Source organism: Myripristis murdjan, chromosome 20 (genome assembly GCF_902150065.1).
Source record: "Myripristis murdjan chromosome 20, fMyrMur1.1, whole genome shotgun sequence".
NCBI classification, from domain to species: Eukaryota; Metazoa; Chordata; class Actinopteri; order Holocentriformes; family Holocentridae; genus Myripristis; species Myripristis murdjan.
Window position 1 is genome coordinate 21,575,174 of NC_043999.1, and position 23,155 is coordinate 21,598,328.

The window sequence follows — 23,155 nt, forward strand, 5'->3', positions numbered from 1 at the left end:
TGTGTGTGTGTGTGTGTTCATGTCAGCCTCCCACAATTTGCTTTTTTTCCCACATCCGCTGAGATTTACGACCACAGTCTTTCCGTACAGCAGCGTTGCTTTCCCAGTCGCGGATCGGAGCGAGAAACAGGTTCCCGAACACAAACCAGGCGACTCGGGGTCAGGCCCGACCAGGCATGGCTGATTGGACGGAAAGGGACGGGACAAAACATGACGGGGTAAGGAGATCATCTCCCCAAATCCCAGTACATTAAGATTTTTTGACTTTATCTACGGGAGGTTCACACGAAACCCATCTGCTTCTCATATCAGCGCTTGCACTTGCCAGCGCCGGGGGCTGCAGCTCTGGCCCGCGGGGGGTCAAGAGGCCGCGGCCGAGTAATGAAATCAAACTGGCCGCGTGACAGAGCCTGCCGTTGATCACTGGAAATCGCTGAAGGTTTTTATTATGGAGTATTATGACGGCGGGAATGCAAAAGGGGGGCATTAAAGACTCAGCAGAGCTCTTTCAGTGTGAGTAATGATCAGACAGAGTAGGGCCATAGACAGCTTTACTGTTCCCCCAGGCCTCAAAAGTGTTAAGGGTGCACGCTGATATGGCAGGATATACCCGCTAGGTTACATACTGCATTGTGTATCATGCAGACGTGAAATTTAGAGTCTGAATTGTCTTTTGATGGCTTTATGTTATGTCTACAGATGAGCCGACGGGATTTATGGCCGTGATGTCAGTTTTGTGGCGATGATGTTATCGGAGACGGGAACATTCCTCTCTCTGCTTCGCCACAAACCACCAAGGAAGAATAACAACACAACGAGCATTTTAATGGCGGTACACACAATCAGTGGAAAAGCTCATTATGCATGATCATTAAGTTGTTTCATGCAATGTAATAGTGCATGTAGCCAGGGTGAGAGCTGAAATGGTTGCGGGCGCTTCTAAACACGGCGGCACAGACAGAGGGCCGACTGGGCCAAACACAGATCGTTTCTCTCTATTTGCTCTATTGCCACTCAATCAAAGGCAATATTGCAGGAAATGGGCTGTGGCTCGCTAGTGATGTTCAGAGCAGAGCTCCCTTCAGAGATGAGCTTTTTAAACTCCCCCAAGGTAGGACTCAGGGTGAAAGCCTCTTGCTGCCCTCTGACAGTCTGGGCAAATATCCACTGTTTGGTCTCCTCTTCATCTTCACCTTAATTTTACCCTATCCCCAAAAGTGATATACAGACGGGTCTATATCTTTTTTTTATCCCTGATTCACACACTGCCTCACCAGATGGATTCTTTCAAAAGCCTCTCCCTTCCTCGGGTGGAGGGAAGATTTGCAGGGAGTTGTGTGAAGCGAGGCCAGCGCCGGGCCTTTCTAAAACCTGCCTTCCCCCGGAGTTGAACTTCATAAATTTGACTATTGTTTTTATCGCTGTCAGAGCCATTGCGGGACGCTATTAGAAGTCCAGCCAGCTCGAGGCTACAGCCCCTGGCCAGTCGTTCCCGTGACCTATCATGGATGGAGATTAAAGAGATGCGAAGACAAGGGAGGAAGTGTCTTCATCTTCCCTTTCCACGGTCACTCCTACAAATGTGGCAGCCACATTGAGAGCTTTAGCGATAATGTATGGATCAAGCTGTTGTAGAGGCTCAACTTGTGTTCGGATGCTTGCTAAACTAGAACTTAAATAACCATACCAGTGATTTTGCATGTTTAGCGTGATATCTCCAAAGGTATACACGTCATGTGTCTGCTAATCTTTTCCCAAAGCAAGCAGTCGTACTTAAGAACTCTGTTATCATTTTTCATTGGTTTCCATTCATTCCACTATGATATGAAATGAACTTTTCAGAGGTCTTTATTAACCATAACCCTAACCAGAATGTTATAATCCAAAAATTCTAATTTGAAAATCAAAGGATTTTGATGATATGTTAAATTGCTGTAAATGGGAAACACATTCAAATTAATGGTGTGGCCCTTTAACTATGCATCCACCCTTGAGAGGTTTGGAAAATCATTTTTTGTGTTATTTCTTAGCAATTCAAAGGATTTATCTGGCAATGGGTTTCGTGCCAGAGCGCCTATTGATAGGCAGCAGTAAATGGTGATGATGATGGGTATAAAGAAAGTTAAACAAACTGCATTTCAAATTTCATATCAGTAACACCACATCTTAAACGTGCTGGAGAGTATGTCTGCAATATGGCAGCAGAAAGAAATGAGATAGTCATTACTTGTCTTCAATTACACATCTCATCTCGCTGGCGTGTTATCAAGCAGAAGAACCATTTGTGAATGTCAAACCACCAGAAACAAGGGAATTTATTGCTAAAAGGATGGAAACTACCCTCAATTTATTCATTGTAAAAGTTTATATCGTATATACACAGATGGGCAGAGACAGTTCTTAATGATACACTGATGTAAAAAGGAAAATTGCACCGTGCTTACATATTAGTCATTTTTTACCACCACAGTACCATATTGTGGATAATAAAACACAATGAGGGATGGTCATAAAAATACAATGAAACAATAACAATATAATTCTCATTTCTCCCAGGGTAAAAACACCAAAACAATAGCTTTGTGGGAAGATTTGATGTGTCACAGAGGCGTGCACGGACATTAATTACACAACACAATAATAAACACGTGCATTATGAGATATTATCAAATTTGCGTGTGAGAAAAAAAAAAAAAAGAAAAAGAAAGAAAACAACTATCATCATTAGATATTGCAGGCACTTGAACCCCACCCAGAGGCATTAAAATGTGGGAAAAAAAAAAAAAAAAAAAAAAAAAAAAAAAAGCCGGGAAATCAGCTGCTGCTGTGTCGGAGCGCATCGTTCGCAGCTCTGCCCTGGCAAAGCGGACAGACAGACGAAAGACTGAAATGATGGGAAAGGGAGAGGGAGAGGGAGCGAGGGAGGGAGCGAGGGAGGGAGCGAAGACAAAAACGCTGCCGAGTGCGTAACCTTGTGTTTGTGCTGCAGACTCGAAGGAATAGCTGCGATTACTCCATTGACTGAATCATCTGCAGGGTCAGGCCTCCCATCTTCACTCCCTCCCACTCCTCTTCTCGTCTCCCACTCAACAAGCCAAGTGGTTCATATGGCTGCCAAGACATATTCAAAGACATATTGGAGCATCCAGTTACTGGCACTGTTCGCAGACACTAAAACACATGTCCACCTACACACACACACACACACACACATGCACGCACGCACACGCACTGGAACATCAAACATAGATGAATAAAGATATTTTTCACCCCGAGGAAGCACGCATATTTTACACGGCCGCACATATACACCCCTCCTCTCCTCCTCTCTCCTTTCAGAAACACACCACTAATTATTGACTGAAAGATGAAAAAGCTCCCGAGTGGTTTTCTATCAATAGGCATAATCATGGAATAAAAACAAAATCAGCTCTATTGTGCTGGGGCTGCGGACAGGCGGTCCCACGCTGAGGGCCGCCCGCCGCACGGCCTATGTGGTTTTTCCCATGTAACCACCCTGATGAAATATTCAGCACGGAGCAGCTCAGACACCGGGGAGGACCGGGGGAGGCTCTGGTTACAGCCGAGTCACTCTGAGGCTGAGGCCCGGGACGGAGCCGCGACGGCGAGGACGCCGATGGCCTCTTTCTCCTCGCCACGTCGACACAACACACACATACACACAAAGGGAAACATCCATGTTTCATGAGACGCATTAATTAATAACCCGGACCTGACCCCATTTATAAAAGTGAATTCCCTGGGTGGGTGGGACAGGTTAGGAATGACAAGAGAAGGATTTTTTTTTTTTTTTTTTTTTTTTTGCCTCAATGAGGGTGAGAATGCACGGCGCCCCTAAGGAGACACACAGGGAAAAGAAAAACAGAAGGAAGAAAAAAAGAAAGAAATGAAATACTTTTATGTTCTCTTGCAAAATTTTGCGCTCTCCGGTGAAACCTGTTTTTCATCTTTTTATTTTTAGACCCGTGTGGAAATGTCAAAGTAGTCTGAGTCACTGCACGTTCGTCACTTAGTGTAAACAAGGAAGAGGCTTGTAAAGTTTTACTTTAATCCTGGATTAACATATAAAGACTTACTGTATATACATGTTCCTCAAATGTTTCTTGGGAGAAGCTAAAACACTCAAGAGAACGCAAAAGTTTTGTGAGAGAATGCAAGAGTATGCATATATTTACTTTTTCATCCATTTTTTTCCCTCCTGCATGTATTTGTTTCTCCCCATGTGTCTTTAGGGTGTGTGTAAGGCAAAAGGACAGAGAGGAAAAAAAAAAAGAAAACATGAACTGTGATTTTGCATGCTGCATGAGAAAAGCAGAGAAGGGGGTGGGAGGGTGGGAGGAGGACACAGAGTATGAGAATATGAGCTAGTGGTGTATGTGAAGCCAACGGGGGCATTGCACTGTGGTCAGCTGTGAAGTGAGAAGAGGAGAGGAGGGGACGGGGTGTCATGCCCAAACCAAGCTCTCATTCCACAGTTCAGACAAGCTGCTTAACCTCCACCTCAGTATGCCAGCCTACACACACACACACACACACACACACAAACACATGTATATATACAAATACACACTTGCATGTCCACACGTGGAGACAGCCAAACGCTTGACAAACTCCCCGTGAGCTGCAAAAAATAAAACCGCGTTCACACAAGGACGCTGCCTGAGATCCCAGCTAGCACCTGCTCAGTGCAAAAAAAAAAAAAAAAAAAACAGCAAGCCTGGGCTGTGTCTTGTGCTTGGGCTTGTGATGTTTAGGTCAGAATACTGTCAAGATGTGTCAGCGCACGATCTGCCTCTCCTGTGGCGGGCGTCGGATGAATCCAAGCTGCAGTTTATGTGCCATAGAAAGAAGTGGGAGGTGGGGGTCAAAAAAAAAACAAAAAAAAAAACAGCAAGCCAACAATGGACTAGAAGGCACTTCTACACACAGATGATCATAATGTTGCTCCATGAAAGATCTCAAATCATCACGTTTTGATAAAACAACTGAACAGGATCATGATTCATACCGTTAAAAACATATATACTTTTTAAAAAATATCAACATTTCATATCAACAGTCCCATAAAAATCTTTGTATCTCGACTCGTTTCCATTCTTGTCCCCCGCATTATTGCTCCTTAAAACCGCTACTTTCTCCTCCGGTCCTGCTACTCCTGCCGTTTCAGGAGTAAAACGGCCTCCCTTTCTCCGAGCCCTGCAGCCTGCTGAGCCGGGCCAGCTGTGAGGGGGACGGGGGCACGTCCTGTCGGTAGGGGCCCTTGGATGGAAGAGGTGGGGCCTGGCCCGGGGTAGAGCCTGGGGCCTGAGTGTGGTCTCTGTGGGGGTCGTAGGTGCTCCCGGCGGGGGCTTCCTGCGTGGGGGGCAGCCGGGTCTTGCTGGCCTCCTGCTCTCGCCGCCTCTGCTCCTGCCTCAGTAACTCCTGAGTCTCCAGCAGGACGCGAGCGTTGAAGCCGGACGCTCCCAGGTAACCGTTACGGGAGCCCTGGTAGCTGGAGTAGCGGGGGTTGTCCTTGGCTGTCTGGAAGCCCTCTCCCGGCGGGTACACCTTGTCCCAGGAGTCCTGGGACACCGTGCTGGGGTTCTTGCGAGGCTGCCTAAACACAAACACACAAGCAAAGAGGTCAACCTTCCACTTTAACAGCACCTAAACCGAGAACAAAAAAGGAAAAAATACCTTTTAAATTGTTATAGTTTTTTCCCCGACAGCAGTCTTTGGGTCAGCAGAATTGAAAGGAATTTGGAAAAAAAAAAAAAATGCACTTCAGCTGAAAATGTGACTGTTTGTGAAATTTCAGTGAGACTAGTAAAAGCAACAACAGTGGAGCAAAGAGGGATCTGTTATAGCCTGCTGCATGACTACAATGAATCCAGTGACATAAAGGCCGCGACATGAAAGAGGCAGGAAACAAACGGAGGAAAGCCGAAAACGCCCACAGGACTATTTGTTCCACACTGTAAACAAACACAAATGTTAAAACCTCCCAAGAAAAAAAACGGCTGCTTTCATCCATTTAACTCCTTTTTGGAGATGCAGACGGGCGCACTTAAAGCGCAGACACGGTAATGGCAGGCCTCGCGGCGTTATCCGCCTTCAACCCGTCTTCCGTCCGCCTGCCAGCCCTTGTGCTGACAGGACGGCCCAAGATACGCATACAGACACACACACATACATACTCGCACTCGCAGATGTCAGCATGCACAGACACACACACACTATCTTTTACAGACATGTGCACTCGCACATATGCACGCGCATGCCCTCCAACACACATGCCCTAACTGCTACCTTCCTGAAATTGGCCTTGAAAAGCCATCATTGGGAACTGCCGGGTCTTTGGCTAACGTGTTAAGTCGGCTCCTCCATTATTAGGATCCATTAAGGCCGATGTGTGATGGAAGGCCTGTGACAGTGTCTTTTACGTCAGGGTGCAAAGAGAAATCCCATTCACACCTCACTGACCCGCTGTGCGCTTAAAAGGCTTTTGAGTTCATAGCGTACAGGGGTCCAGAGGCAGGCGGGGGCCCCGCTATGCTTTTAGGCCGGTGCTCCAGCATTTCTTATCTCGCCGACTGTCATTCCACAGAGGCTCAGAGGAACAAAGGACAGAATAAACTGCACATTGTTCACAGCACTTGTGTAGCTGACAAACTATTTTGCCTTAACATGTAAAAAGTCTTTCAGTCTTTTAAAGGACCATATCAGTGATTTTGAATTTTTTGCCCCTTTACTGCAACTTAACCACTTTTTACATTGAACAAAACTCAAGTCAACAAAGTAACAAGGTCGTCAACATTTACTGACTGTGGAGCTGATAACTCACCTTTACTTTACCAAATTTCAAGTCATCAGAACACAACCGTGCTGCAGCTTTTAGGAAATCAAATTTTCTTTATCATTATATTTTTCTTTATCTTCTCTTTATCTATTCTTTATCACGGTGATGGAATACCGGTGCGAGGAAAGTTTGAAGTCTCTCAAAGTTCATTTTCATATCGTAGTGGAATGAGCAGAAACCAATGGCTGCATAAAAGATAGAAGAAATCATATCAAATTTCTAAAGTATGACTGCTTGCATTGGGAGAAGCAGAAACATTACGTATATGCATTTTGTAGATATTAGGCTAAACATGCAAAAATCACTGGCATCGTCCTTTAACTAGATCATTTTCAAATGTTTGGAGTGATCAGTGGGATTTGCATCCACTTTGCTTTCAATTTAGTATTTTGTCTTGCTGCAGGAGCACTCCTCTTTTCAAACTATTTTGCCTTAAAATTAATTTGATTTCTTTTTGTGCATATTGCATTGATGCTTTAAAGGGAAACATAAAATCAGGCGTTACTTTTGACCTAGCCATATGTAAAAACAAGGCAGCATGATATGGACAAAATCAAGTATCATGAATGAATGTGAAAATATTGCAAGGATGAGTATTGGTGCGTTCATATTTACACAAGAAGATTTCCGGTAAACAGTCATAGTAATGTGGATATGATAACCAAATAGATGGAGGTAAATAACAGAACAGTTAGAACAGGCTATTAAGTTGAGAAAATGGCATCCCTTCACCATGAAGTAAGCTTTTAAACAAGGAAACGGTGAGACTTGTGCCGCATAATTAAATTACAGTGTCCAAAATCTGAGACAATACCCATTCTCACATCACTGCCCAACCCTATGTCACAACATGAACTCTCTGCAGGATTTCTACCTGTACAAACCATAGGCGTGTAAATAAATAAAATGCTGCAAAATGTAAATGCCTTGGTATTGCCTCTTCTTTCTCTCACACCATCCCTCTCTCTCTTTCTCTTCCAAGCCAAACCAACATTTTTCTATCACTACTTCTATTCATAATTTCTCACAGTGTGAGCCTGAACACACAGTGCGTCTATTCCATTTCTAATGAGAAACCCACATCTCCAGCATTATTAATGGCGGCCCTTTTGGTTCACAGTGTCTAAGGGGAGGGGAAGAACTGAAACACATGGCGCTGTTATGTGAGTGTGTTTTGGTCCACACTCCTGCACGCACGGCTGAGTGTGTGTGTGCGTTTACGTGCGATGCAAACCCAGACACGTGACGTTCTGTTCCTGCGCGTCTTGCCCACGCTGTGTGTATGTGCGCGCGCGTTTGCATGCATGTACAGTATGTGTGAGAAAGATGGTAATTGGCGGCGGGACAGATGTAGGGACAGACTGCAGAGAGAGCCCCACCACATGCTCCAGATCTGGGCTTCGCTGTCTGGGAGAGCCGCCATGCATTTACACCCCGGCTTGGCGAACAAACCGGCCAGCATCGCTCATGTGGGAGCTGCTTGTTTAGAAACCAGAGACGCCCGATTCGCGAGGCGGAGATCTGTGTTTCCAGCATGCCCTTTCAGCTCATAAAACAGATAAGAGCGGAGAGGGGAGATTTAGGGGAGAAGAATATAGCGCGGCGATGAGAAGGGAGCCGAGATGGCATTGTTCCACAGGAATGTAATCGTGATTGATGCGTCAGGGGAGCTGGTTTTCTTATCACCTCTACTCCTGCGCCAGAATATGTCACGACGCAGATTAGTTACATTTACAGAGGGGAGGGGATGGGAAAATACATCATGCCAAAGAGCGGGGTAAATTTAGAATGACAGAACATAACAAACAAAGCCAGGAAGTTGGCTCGGAGAGAAATTTGCGGCCGCTGCGTTTCTCTTTAAAACAGCTGGGAAGAATCAGAGTTTATGAAAAGGAGGGGACAACGCCCGCACACTCGCACACACACACACACAATGTGATCGGAAAAACCCCAAATACATACACCAGGCTATGGAACAATCACTTCTATACTGTTCAAATAAATTGTCTAAAATCTTGTAATAATGTTTTCCTTATTCGCGTGGAACTAAGTTGTTTTGGACGAGGAATGCGAGCTGGTGGATGATGGAGCTACTCATTCACTCACTCACTCACTCAGAAGTTTATCCCCACTGCGTTTTCCTGCAGTGTTTGTGGGTGAGAATGCAAATGCGTGCGTGTAAATGCCTGCGTGTGAGTGTGTGTTTCTCCCAGGCTAATCAGGGCTCTCCCCTCCTGTCTCAAACCTCCCTGCCCTCCGCAGCCTGTCACTGCTAATCCCGCTCCGACAACAAGCCTTCATTAGTGCACTCCCAATCCTCACATCCCAGACAGTGAGCTAAGCCTGGCCGTCATCAGATAAGCGGCTACCGTGGCTTCTTATGGAAGCTTTTTTTTTTTTTTTTTTTTGGGAAAGGAGGTTTTCTGGGGAATGTCCCCTTTTGGTTGCACGGTCGACCGCTCCGGCTTCCCGTTTTGGAAGGGAAGCACGGAACGAAAGGGGTTGGAAAAAAAAAAAAAAAAAAAAAAAAAAAAAGAGGTGGCTGGGGTTGAAAGGGATTGCGGTTATTAATCTGGGGATATAAGACTTTGGTTCTTTAATGAGGAGCTGTGGCCAGACTCGAGTTCTGACGGGCCTTAGGAGGGGGTCAAAGGTCGAGGCAGAGCTTCATGCGACCCTTGTGAGAAGACGCGATGAGATTATGGGAAGAGAGCATATCAAAGGCCGGCCTCGCTTTTTTGGCCGGCCGGACGAACTTTCCCAAGAGAAGCAAATGAAGGAGAGAGGGCGGAGTGCAACTGTCACATCACATAAGATGCCTGCAGACAACACCTATGAGGGGAACGTATAGATCGGTCTGGGTTATACGGTGCACATTGATTATTCGTCTATGTGGACCACAAATCCATAGCTATGGACAGGAACATGTTTTAATCGACCCGGCTGTGACTGCTCGGAGACGGCGGGATGAAAAGACGACGGATGAGAGGGAAGGAGTGCTTTTTGTGCACAGAGAGAGAGAAAGGGAGCGAGAGATTGAAACCGCAGGAGAGAGGAGTTTCTTTAGCCAACGAAATCAGACCACACACTCACACACACACACACACACACACACACTCACACACACAAGTTAAGTGTTCTGTCATTGTTGAACCTGGCAGTGTAGCAAAACTGCCTAATGAGCACAATATGATCCTGCAATACTTAAATAAATCAGACGTCACTCCAATGTTCGACATATTGAAACATATTTCACAATCCAAAAGACGCACACTGCCTTGTTTTCAGAGCGGACATATTTAACAGGGGGATGAAATAAAGTTTATTATAGTAACTTTGATTCCCTATGTCTGTAGAGCCTTTAGTGACGATCGACTCTCTCTTTTTAGTATGTAAAGCTTAAAGTGTGAAAGCTTTCCACCGGCATTGGTCGGCTTCCCACTTTGCATTGACTAAAGAGCGATTAGAGGGGTTCAGAGCGGATTGGTGAAGACACTTCACAGGGAGATGGCAGGAAATGCAAATACTGATACCAAACTCTGCTACCCCCGAGGCCTCTAGATTGAAGATATGGTAAGCTTTATTGGCATGTCTTTGACAAATATGCAAAAAGAATGGAAATAGGCAGATGAAGAAGATGAAGAGCAGCGGTTGCAGCTCTGAACTCCACTCAAGCAGCTGAAAGTGAGAGATTGCCAAGAGAAATTTCCTTTTACAAACATAGTACTGGAGCTGTTATTCATTATTAGATACTCTGAGGGAGGTATTGGAGCGGGGTGGGGTGGGGGGGGTGACAAAGTCACCACTTCCTCAGGGTCAACATTGACTTAATGAAGTCGAATATCAGTCAAATAATTCCGAGCGATTGCATTAAATGATTGCATTCAAAAGCGTTATGCCAAGAATCATTTAAATGTCTAGAGATCAGTTAAAAGTGGCTTTGTGGGGTAGCCAAAGAAAGAAAAAAGAAAGTGTACCAAAAAAAAAAGAGAATGAAGGCACAAAGGGGAGGGAAAAAATAGATGGAAATCGAAAAAAGTCAAATGAAGAGATCGAGAAAGGGCACAAAGAACGTGATAAGTCACAGAGAGGGGAGGGAGTGAAGGAGGGAGGGAGGGAAGAAGAGAAAGACAGACGCGCAGAAAGACAGACGGGCAGAGTGAGAAGAGATGGAAAAAGGAAAAGACGGAGGAACGGTTGTGAGGGTGTCTGTCTCACCGCGGCAGCGAGCTGTACTGTCTCTGCGCCTGCTGGAAGCCATCTTTGTCCTCCTGCTGCTGTTTCTGGGCCTGACTCTCCACCGTCACTGAATGGCGTCCGCTCTCCGACCCATTGTTGGCCTGTTAACACACACCAAAGGTTGCACACACCGTCAAGATACACACTAACAGAGAGAGGCATGTGCCCAACATGGAAGGAAACGATCACAAAACAAATTCCCATTATCAGATGAGAGATGTAATCTATCTGCAAAACCATGTGTGCACGACTGTGAAGGCAGAGAGAAAAAAAAAAAAAAAACATGCACAAATAGACAGTTGATAATTCCCATCGCACGGCAGGTGGGAAAACAGTGTGATGCCTCCTGAGAGTGTGCTTTATCCTCGGGGAACAGGTAGTTAGTGGGTGTGATTCTGATAATAACAGCACTGAAAAATGCACCTGCACCAATCAAGAGTCTCCTCATATGGATGTTAACCGGTAAGCCATCGAGTCATTGGACTGTTTTATTTTATCTTCTGGCGATCGATCAAACGGCGTGGGCGGCATTGTGAAGTCTTTTTCCGTGGAAACTTTGTTGATGAAGTTTGAGTTTCTGTTTTGTCTTTGTCTGTTCGGTGGCTATTGCTTCATGCTAACTACTCATTTCATCTTAATTCCCAACAAGACACCGTTGCTGCTGCCTGAAATGTGAAGCACATCGCCTCCAGTGCAACAGAGGACTGTGGGGTGCTTACACCGGCAGATGCAGCAAAAATGACAGTTGCTAATCTGAAAAAAAAATCTTTTTCTCTAACTAAGCACATCAGAATCACCAATATGCTGTGGATGTAAATGAACACCAAAGACTACCACAACACCAATCCCTATTCACTCAACAGTTTTGCAAGTGACCTTGACTATACACCACTAACCTGAATCGGTGTGTGTGTGTGTGTGTGTGTGTATGTGCGTGCCTGCATGTGTGTGCTTGTTGTCTGTGAACATCAGAGGGGTTGACATGGAGATATCATCTCCCTCACCAGTGTGCCACTAACGAGCTGGCTGATTAAAGAACATGACAAGCCAATTAGAGAGAGGAGAGCTGAGGAGGAGTCGCAAGAATGGCTGGACCGGCTGTCAGTTTTCATAAGCCTTGGACGGGGATGCAGATTACAGGAGGGGGGGGGTGGTGATGTCCTGGTGTGTGTGTGTGTGTGTGTGTGCAAGAGTAAGGGAAAACTTTTGTGTATCATCTGCAGCGGCTGATAAATCCTTAAATGAACCTGCCATTTTCACTATTTCAACAGCCGACTTGAGTTTGAGGACAAAACAAGATCTCCGAACAATCTGCTAAGGTGGTCGGCAGATGAGACAGATTTTGCGGAATTTGTTTTGCTGGCAAGTGTTAACCTGTATGTGTGAGAGCGGGGAGGTTGGGGGATAGTGGGTGTAAAGGCTGTCAGTAAGAACGTCATCTTGGGAACATCTTATGCTCTGGAAATGGCTGCTCTCCTTCTCACATGGACAGCTGAAACAACAGCGCAATTACATTTTGCTCAGCACAAACGCCGAGCTCCCTCCCTTTGAGCGCTGCAAATATAATACGGCTGCACATGTGTCAGATGAACCGGCCTCACATGCCTCAGGTTTTGCAACAACACACTTCTCCTGTTCAGAAAATGCCGAGCACGTTAACGAAAATCAGATGGATTGCGAGGGATGAGGAGAAATCGCTTTGTTGGTGCCAACCGTGGTGGCGAGAAAATAATTAGTTACGCACAATGAAACTTTTTAATGCGACTGGAATGGAAGCAGCGAGGAATCCGGAGGTTCTCGACGCGTTGGTTCAAGACCGGAGGGTTGAGGTGGGTGACGCCATGCTAGGAAAAATGCATGAGAAATAACCAGGAGAGAAAATCAGTCACTGTAATGGCATTATCCAGGGAAGGAGAATCAGATTATTCCATGTTAGGGCTGGAATACAATGCCATATAAAACATGACATTTGTTGAAATTGAATCAAAGAGACGTCCGTGTTCGTTTTTATCCAATAATGTGAAAAATGATGTCAATACGGCACGCTTTTATCTCTCCCTTGTTTCCTCGGTTGTGTCACAGACGAGGCAGGGAGAAAAAAAGCATTCTCCACCTGTTTAAACATAAGAACATTCATGGGCAGTGAGCCAGGGGGGGACGTAATTATGAAAATTATTTGCAGGCATCAAAAATCCGGGACCATGAAAGCAGCCGGGAAGGAGTTGAATTTTAGACAGTCAAAACATAACCGAGAGAGCCAAGGCCTAATATTTCTTGGTTGAAAGCTGGTCCCGCCCTGGTCGCAGCCCTGTCTCATATCAAAGCAGGTTGCTGTGATGGGTCAGCACATACATATGGCTTTACTCCCCTCCACTCCTTGCAATGTTTTTGCCCCGTTGCGTGGGGATTAGCTTCGAGAGAGCAGCCGCGCTGTAGACAAACAGACATGTGGAATACATTTAACCCGCTAATGGGCAAATCGATGCGAAGAGAACGAGAAGAAAGTGAGAGAATGGGAGCGAAGCACCACATCCTGACGAAAGCTCAGTTGGATAATGATTCACTCTTGAAGTCCTCGTGCCGACCCAATTCCGCCAATTTATTAACAGCCAGCCAGCCCGGCCCATTTGTGGTAACTGGGATGTGTGGCTCCAGGCGAAGTATCCATCTAAGAACAACCGGTGTGGTCCACCACTTCCTGCTTCCCGGCCAAAAAACCCCAATGTGAATAGGAAGCTGGTTCGGTTATCTCCATATCACTTCAGACTTAATGACTCTAGGGTACAAAAGCCAGACCAAATTACACATCTCCTCTACCTTTGAAGGAACTGCTCTTTTCAGTGAGCCTACTGGTGTTGTGTGAGGGAACTCCTGTTGAAAAATGTTGCTACGCCCAAAACGAAGAATAAGAGTAATTCACTTTGTTGCCTTTGTGCTCCTCTCCCTTTCTGTTCTCTCTATCTTATCTTTAAAACAGAAACACAATTTGGTATCTATGAAAGCAGCGTTTGATAAACATCCCTGACTTATCTGTGCACATGCATGTGCGCATATCACACAATACACTCCACATATTGTGCGTGCGGCTCCAGCCGAGGGCCCATGCGCCGTCATGGCACAGAGCCATATTATGCAGAGCTACATGTCTTGGCTTAACTCTGACCCTTCGACCCTGGGAAGTCAAGTGACTCCTGTTAAAAGTGGGTTTGGCTTCACATGATCACATTGGAAACACACGGAGACATGCAAGCAACACATGCACACTAACACAACTTAGCATAAACACAAGTTCTGGGTTGGCTACACACAAGTATCCTGGTAGGCGCAGATACAGCGACAATAAAAATAAAAGGAATTCACATAAATGAGGGTTTTACAAGCTGCTGTTGGTGTGTTTGATCCAAGATAGCAGCATGGCGCTCGCACTCTTCTGTGTGGTCAGGCTCATTGGCCGTCCAACCAAACAGCACAAATTGATTTTATTGCTGCAAAAAGAGAGTGAGAGAAACAGCAACTCTCTGGAAAATACATAGCCCTTTATGATGAACATCTGGAAATCTCCTTCCGCAGTGCAGCGGGGAGGGACGGAGGGAGGGAGGGAGAGAAAACATGCCGGTTCTAATTGTATGAGTTGGCTAGGGGCTGCATGATAGACAGGAGGCCTTGTGCTCTGATCATTATTCCATTAGGGAGGAGCAGCACTGACCTCAACATTGTCATTACAGGCATTACAGATATTCACAGGAGATGTACCTCAGCTCACTTTAGACACAAAAACCACAAAGTCGAGGCTTTTCTGATCAGTGTCCTGATTGCAGGTTTCTTTGCATTTCACCTCATGCATCCTCATATAACACTCCTTTGCCATCTGTGTTTGAATAAATACTACTACTACTACTACTACTAATACTATTGATGATAAAAAAACAATAATAATGTCTGCTTTACTAAACTTTGCTTTTGGTATAACAAAGCAGTGATCCATCCCGTACCCAGTATATGAAAGCTTTGCTGCTCTAAATGAAATGTGTAGGTTTTTCCTGGGAAAAATCCACTGGCACGCAGGAAGTGACACATTTTACATTTCTGGCAGCAGCAAGAGCAGTTTATTTGGAACTGATAGCAGAAGAGCAGGCAGCGTGTATGTATGTTCCCAAGATTATATGTTCCCAGGGCTCTATATTCCCTCAGTACACATTTTTTTCAAACAAAACACAACCCCATGTTCCTTCAATCCTATGTTCCTTCCAAAGTTACTCTTATTCAAACATATCTATATCATACAGTTCAGTGAGCAAGAATAAATAACAGATAAAAAATGACGCTGAGGGGAACATGAGGTCCTGAGAACATAAAATCTTGGTAATATAGGATGGATACCAGAGCCAGGTACCAAGCGTGGATAGAATTGGCTGAAAAGATCCTGTACAAAAACACCACAGCAATGAATGCCTGGCACCAAAGACGCCAACAGAATAATAATATCACATCACCAGCTGAGTCTTTTCTCTAAGTGTCTGCACTGTTCTCCCTGCCCATTGTTGGTAGTTATTGACTGGATACTTGAAGGTAGTGATGTGTGGACACATGCTCAAGCAAATTCAATGCGTGCAATGGAAGTGTCAACAGTGGGTTCATAGGGTTGTTGACACCAGATACACAGACGGGAACATCCACGTTATGTATGGAGGAGCTGGTGGCTGCTGGCTGAATGGGCTGTAGATCTGTGTGGAAGCAATTACTACGTAACCTTAAGTGGTCAAGGACGACATGCATCAAAGTGCAGGACCGCAGTCCTTGATGTGGTAGGTGTTTAGCTGCATACTCGATGGAATTCCAATGTATGTACGCATACCTGCAGATGGCAAAATAAATAACCGTGAAACTTGAAACTTGTCGTGCCTTTTTCTGATTACATTCGCTGAATGTTTTTTCAGAAAAAAGAGGCTATAGAGGTCTCAGTTAGGCTCCATGTGAGCTTGGTCTAATGGAGGTGGCACAACACTTGTTCCCATGCTTCAACTCAAAACTCTTCTCACTGCAAAAACAAACTTAAAAAATTCAAAAATTTGAATTTCATGCCAACAGTTCGTTCTATCAAACGTCCTTCCACACCACAAACCAACCAGGCAGTCCTTTGACATTGTCGTGGACAACCTGGGACACATTAGCATTCACACGACAACCATGATGTGGCCCAACGCACATGACCACCTCTGAAGGTGGCTGGAGTGATCAGATCACATTACACTTAGAATCAGATCCCCTCAGACAGATGTTATAACCCAGTGTGAAGGGGGTAAAACACTTCTGACATTTTGTTCTATCATGTTCCTTAATTCTACTTGCACTTCCCTTACGAAACAAAAATATATTGCAGAATATTGGAAAATATCATGTGATCTATTCAATAATACATTTCCATATGTGGGAACTAGTCTTTATATTTTTCAATATATTGCAATATCTGAAATGCGCAATTACTTATGTATTATTCCATATATTAAAATATACCAATGCAATATATACATATGAATATATTGCATTATATATGTTTCACCAGTATATTATTCCATGTATTGCTAAGACATTTTCAAATACATAACATATTTAAATATATTGTAATTACATATATTAAATGTAATATATTGTAATACATTTTTGTGTAATATATTTTCTTTCCATAAGGGTTTTTGGTTGACTTTCTGGTTGATTCCACTTGCTTGCGGATTCTTATTGGTTGGTGGGCGTTTCCTGGTTGGTTCCCAGGAGTTTCCCTAAAGGCACTGAACTTCCAAGATTTATTTATTTATTTATTTATTTAGTTGAAAATTCACAAAATTTACAAAGATGGCATGGAACATTGCAGCCAAACATTGAAGGGGAATTTGTAAAGACGTGCCTCAGAGACACTCTGAAGTGTTCAGTGTCAGACCAGCAGCTGTCACAGCAAACCATTCAACAGAGAACATCGGATATTCTCAACTGAAAAACAGATATATATACGGATCTTGAGAAATTATTTCAGTGTTGCTTTGGATGAGGCTAACTCAGAGATGACAAGTTTATGCATGTTCTCTGGTCATTACTGAATGGCATTCTGGGACATGAAGGATATCACAAACTGAGCAGTCGACGAGACAGTTTGAAGGAGAGCAAGTACAGCAAAATTGCTAAATGTTAAATGTCATGAAAAAATAACTCCTGGAATGCATGTCACACTGCAGATTGATGATATATAATAGTGTAAGAGTATCTGAGGCTAGAGTTGAACTTTTTAGCAGTGAGGCAAATTTATTACAGCCAGATTCTTGGTGTCATGTTACTAGTTTCACTAACAGTCTAAAAATATTATGTTTGGATGGAGGATGGATGTTTAGTCCATGAGCATATTTTTACCAGCACTGCCTCCATGAGTGCATCTCTAAAGACCATATTTATTTGGACTGTATTCCACCATATATTTATTCCTTCCAAAATAACTGAAATATTTGTTTTCTTTTCACCAGCATCTCCAATGGTAAATAACACATTTTTTTCACCCTTCCTTTTAACATTATCCTGCTTTCATATCTACATGATTACCCGGCTCATCTTAAATAGAAACATATTCATTTTGCCATTGGATGACACCAAGACAGAATTGCACTTGAGTTCTTCTAATCAGTGTTGTCACACGACATGGGTACTACTGCATCTCCCCTAACAAGCTCTGCCATTGGAAATGCTTGTTCACAAGACTAAAATAACATGAAAGACGGCTAATAAAATAGTCTTCAGCACTCCAGGGACGGCCCTATATCTTATTACCAGTGCAATAGAGGGGGTGGCTCAACAATGTCAACAATCACAAGCAATTAGGAGCTCAGAGGCTCAGAGAGCGACCGCTCAGTGCTGAACAAACAGTTAACATCTCCTTTCTTCAGAGAGAGAGAGGAGAGACACATGTTGAGACAACACCAGAGAAAGCTGGTGGGTTTCACCGATTTTTAAACCATCAGCAAAGCACTGAAGGCGCTGAAGCTATTCCAGGGCAAATAAAACTCGCCACCCCTCCCCTGTACAGGAATGTTGTTTGGAAGTATGTTAGGATCTTAGGAAAACCCTCCCGGTAAGGTTATGCACAAGTCAGGCTCATTTTAGACAGTGAGAGACACAAGTGGGGACGCCTGCCACATCAGACCTCCAATCCAAACCAATTTCATTGTCAACCTGGGAACACCAAGGACTCTGATAATTTTCTAGTCAGGAGGTGTGTGTGGGGGGGACGCCAAATAAAGACGCCAAATATTTCAACTTCAAGGGCTGACATTCTGACCCATAATTTAGGAAATAGTTCTACTTAGTGCCATAATTAGCCACTCATATTTTCACATCCCACCCCTCCTCTACTCTCAGGTCACCAAGTCACAGGACAAAACTCCATGTGTGTCTCAAGCTATTACATCGCAAGCATACACAATTATCTGACCTTTGACCTGTTTCTGGCCAGCTAGATGTATATGTTTAACTGTATTGGTACTTATTTCTGGATGAAGATAGAAAGATACGAGACCCTAAAGAATGTTTCAACCCATTAATTACTTAAATTATATACAATATAATACTTTACAATAACAATACAATAAAATAGTCCAGTCATTTTATGAAAAAACCTAGGACAAATTGCAAGAGAAGCAAACTCAACTGATTTTGGATCCTCAGTTTGTCCTGAGTGAGGGAAAAAAGTCCCAAGAAATCCCATTGGTGGAAAGTTTTGAAAATCACCTATTTATGACCACATATTACCAAAAAACACTGTTTTTAACACACAGGGGAAAGGGGTTCAAAATTTTACTTTCAGATATCACTATAGTTGATTACACACACAAAGTCAAGAAAAAAAGTCAATTACAAGTTCTTTGAATTATTCTGTTTACACATGCATATCACACATTATCTGATTTGATATGCGCTAATAAGGAATATATGGAATCAATGCCAAAACAGATATTTAAACAGTGAATTAAAAGGTTACTATATATATAGTAACCTTTTAATTCACTGTTATATAGTAACCTTTTAATTCAAGGTTACTATATATATATATAATAACTTTTAATTCACTGTTTAAATGTCTCTTCTGGCATTTATTCCTTATATTCCTTATTAGCGCATATCAAATCAGATAATGTGTGATATGCATGTGTAAACAGAATAATTCAAAGAACTTGTAATTGACTTTTTTTCTTGTCTTTGTGTGTGTAATCAACTTGTGAATTTTTATAGTGATATCTGAAAGTAAAATTTTGAACCCCTTTCCCCTGTGTGTTAAAAACGGTGTTTTTGGTAATATGTGGTCATAAATAGGTGATTTTCAAAACTTTCCACCAATGGGATTTCTTGGGACTTTTTTTCCCTCACTCAGGACATACTGAGGATACAAAATCAGTTGAGTTTGCTTTTCTTGCAATTTGTCCTAGGTTGACCCCAATTTTGGCCTAAAATTACTGGACTAAAAGTAGTAATTGCAGTTTAGCTGATTTTGCAATCGGTAATAATGACACATAGGGTGTAGGGTGTATGGAAACATCCCCTCAAAGAAAGAGACACAACAACACAGTCAAGCTACTTTACTTATATTCCAGGCACTGCTGAACTTTTCATGCACGGCGAGGGGGGGGAGGGTTTACGAGATAAATCATGTCTGAATAAATTAACAAAGGAATTAACTTGATTACATTTTTGCAATTATGAGGAGTAAATCCCATTGCCGTTATAGATCAATCATGGAGGAGGAGAAATCGGCTAAAAAAAAAAAAAAAAAGCTTCTCAAATTTTAATTTAAAAAATCCCTCTAATCAAGTTAATGAAAATTAAAATGAGAAGTGTCTTCAATTTCTTCCCCTGTTTGCCTCCAAATCCTGAACAGTCACTTGTCATCAAATGCTCCCTTCTTTTTTTTTTGCATCTCCTCTCCTCTTTCCAGCCATAGTGTCTCATATTTCCAAAAAAGCAGAAGCGACACAGACAAAAATGAGTAATTAGCAATTAGTTCCAGGTCAAAGGTTGAGCTTGGAAATTAGAAATATGCCAGAGAAATTTGGCAAAAGTTGCAAATGGAACCCTTAGGTTTTAGTGACACGAGTCAGGAAGTTTGGCAGGATTTCAAAGTTCAGTATCAGAGAGGGTGGCAACATCAAAATAAGGCTTTTGAAGTATACTGATAGTGGACGTTAAAGTGAATGATGGGTACATTTCTTCTTCTTCTTCTTCTTCTTCTTCTTCTTTTTTAACTTATATCAAGAGTAATATTATTCACAGTAGCCTACTTAAAAAAAAAACACATTTATGTTCCCCAAAATTACTGATTTCTTGCTCTTTTATCTTCAGAAATTGGGGTGGCTAAACTATATCTACTGAGAAAACAAATTTCATCTTCACTAGCTCAAATAAGTGGGGAGTGGGGGTATTCAATGTTTTTGTAGAACTTAAACCTGATACTCAAAAGCTGTGAATAACACTAACAATAAAATAGATACTTTTTGATTAGTAACTATAATAATAGTACAGTAATTGAAATAGAATAAAAATTGGAATTATATGACATGTTTGTCAAAATTGAGTTAGTCATATATTCTTATCCTGTGACAGCATATGAACATTATGTTATGTTTTATGCATTTTTAACTTTTTTTTTTTTTTTAAGAGAAAATTGCCCTGCATATCAGTTTTGCTATATTGGATGAAAAACGCTGAAGCTCAATATCTCAAAACCGATCAGAATGCAGCTAGAACTTAATAATTCCAGCGTGTCGTTATGGTGACACGCTACAGAGCTGTGCACTATCCCCCAGCTCTGGCTGAGGTTAGATTAGGTCACGTCCAAACACACAGGCAGAATATCGGAGCGGGTTCAGCAGGATTAGGAAGCGAGCTGAGGTAAGAGCAAGGAATCCATTAAGCGGCTCGTGAGTTTGGAGATGATTTGAGTTGAGCTGTGAGGGTAGGGTATTTTGGGGTTTGTGTTCAGGGGTCTGTGCAGCTCAGCGCTGCTCCAGCGGAGCGTGGCGTCTGTCTGAACACTCACCCAGGGCTGGTCGAAGCCGTATGTGTGTCGACGGTCCTCTGGATCCTCCTCCTGCTTGGCCTGCTGGAACTCGTGCCTCAGCCTCTGTATCCGGTCATGGTTACTGGGAGTCATTTGACTGCTGGGAGATAAAGAGAGGGAGAGAGAGAGAAGAGAGAGAAAGATAAGGTGGGATGGAAGACTCACTGCTTTGAGTCCTGAAAGCAGATTTGGACGCATTATTTTACTTCAAGGCAGGATTCAAAAAGATCTGTTATTTGACCCAGCATCCTATCACGGATGCTTCTTCACAGGTAAATAATTCATTCGGCCACCAGACCACTGATCTAAACTGTGTCAAGTATATTACACATCCATGGATTTGTCATTTTTGATTCCCCTTCACATAACTGATTGACACCCGTGCCCTCTCTCACCATCCTTCCAACCTCCTCCCGTTCCTCCTGTACGTTCCCATAACAGAAAGTGTCCCTTGTGGACCGTTGTGAGTGATGCATGTCCCTTTTAGATTGGAGGAGAATATCGGCCCATTATGGTATGCAGTCATTAAACACTGCTCTGTGGAAAACCCTCATTTACATCCCCTTCATTAAAGGGCTTTGAGGGGCCTGTCAATAGGAATCAATAGCTCTCCCTCAGCTTAATCAGGCTCCCCTTTTATCACCAGCAACAGAGGCAGCACATGACAAAACGCATAATTATGATGAGACGGCCCGTTTGATAATGGGCCTGTGTTTATGCATACCACAGTGAAGAAAGAGACTAAAGGTTAGGTGGGTGAGGGAATTTGTGGTGGAAAGGTGGAGGGTGGGGAGTCGGATGATTGGGGCGAGGGAAGGGAAAGGGAGATAAAGAAGGGGGTGGCGGGGTGGTTTCTCAGGGAAGGTGTTTAGGGAACAAGGGGAAGGTTAAGCAAGAATGTGAGAGAAGAAAAAGAAAGGAAAGAAAGTTCAGGAGAAATAATGCCAGACAGCGCTACACAAGTACAGGTGGTGGTGGTGGCGTTCAGAAAACGATGAAGCAGGAAATGTTTTCAAAATGGACGCTTGGCACGGGCAACCTGTCACCCTGTCATTGTGTGTGTCCTCCCTGAGTGGCACTTACAGGTAGCACGCCAGCGGTGGAAGTGATTGCTTATTTAGGCCCAGAGGATTCTGGGCGCAATTACGCCGATAATTGCAGATTAGAGTGAGCACATCCTTCTGATGATAATGGGCACTAGGACGCACTGCCAATCAAACTTCATTAAAAGCACACTAAATAGTACCTCGCGGAGGCTGCAGGGAGCTCAGTGCGTGCCCCTGGGTTGCACTGGTGAGACACGGCTGTCCTGTTATTTGTACGACCTGATCAAAATCAATTGTATTAGTTATACTCCATTTGATTCCTATAGCTTTATGTGTATGGGAGCGCAGGGAGCATACATTAGGCCTTTTATGTGGATGTGGGCAATTAAGTGGCTCATTGGTGTGTGAGGTGGCTTATGCTTTTAGGCAGGGTTGTGATGGTGTAACCCTGCTATTACTGTTCATTACAAAATCAATGTTCCATTTCTATTTGCGTGGGCTGGCTTAAATGGCATATGCTATGTTAAAGAAATTAAATTACTCAATTGCAGACTATAAACAACGACATCCTAAATTGCCTCATGCCTTCAACTTCATATTGAGTATATAAAATCACTTGAGGGGTCATTAAAGATGGATTTTCTCCTGTTATCATTAAACAGAATCATATAGTCGGAGGTTTCATTACTTTTAGGTAAAGCGGTGTTGTAAGAGGTGCACAAATGCATGGGAGATCTTTGCAAAAACATCTCCCATGAAAGGGTGCTTTGCTGTTCTTGCTGAGTCCTGTGTTAATATTGAAGCTATCTGCATAATGCACATCAGGTCCATCTGCTGAGTAACACCTAACTGTTTTAATGCAAAAACATCAGTATATCCTCAGGGTTCCCTACTGATACGAGGCACTGAAATGGATAGTGG

General features: G+C 43.4%; 1 protein-coding gene across 4 annotated transcripts in view; it reads right to left on the reverse strand.

Annotated features, from left to right (window-relative positions):
- Positions 1-2,346: 2,346 nt before the first annotated feature.
- The window catches only part of LOC115378794 (partitioning defective 3 homolog), a 392,369-nt gene continuing 371,560 nt past the window's right edge, over positions 2,347-23,155 (reverse strand). For all 4 annotated transcript variants that reach the window (XM_030079303.1, XM_030079300.1, XM_030079301.1 and 1 more), the window contains exons 22-24: positions 21,168-21,288; positions 11,078-11,199; positions 2,347-5,617 (exon numbers count right to left, since the gene is read on the reverse strand). In XM_030079303.1, coding sequence (XP_029935163.1) covers positions 5,185-5,617; positions 11,078-11,199; positions 21,168-21,288 — 676 coding nt within the window. In that variant the 3' untranslated portion in view covers positions 2,347-5,184. The remainder of the gene's footprint in view (positions 5,618-11,077; positions 11,200-21,167; positions 21,289-23,155) is intronic.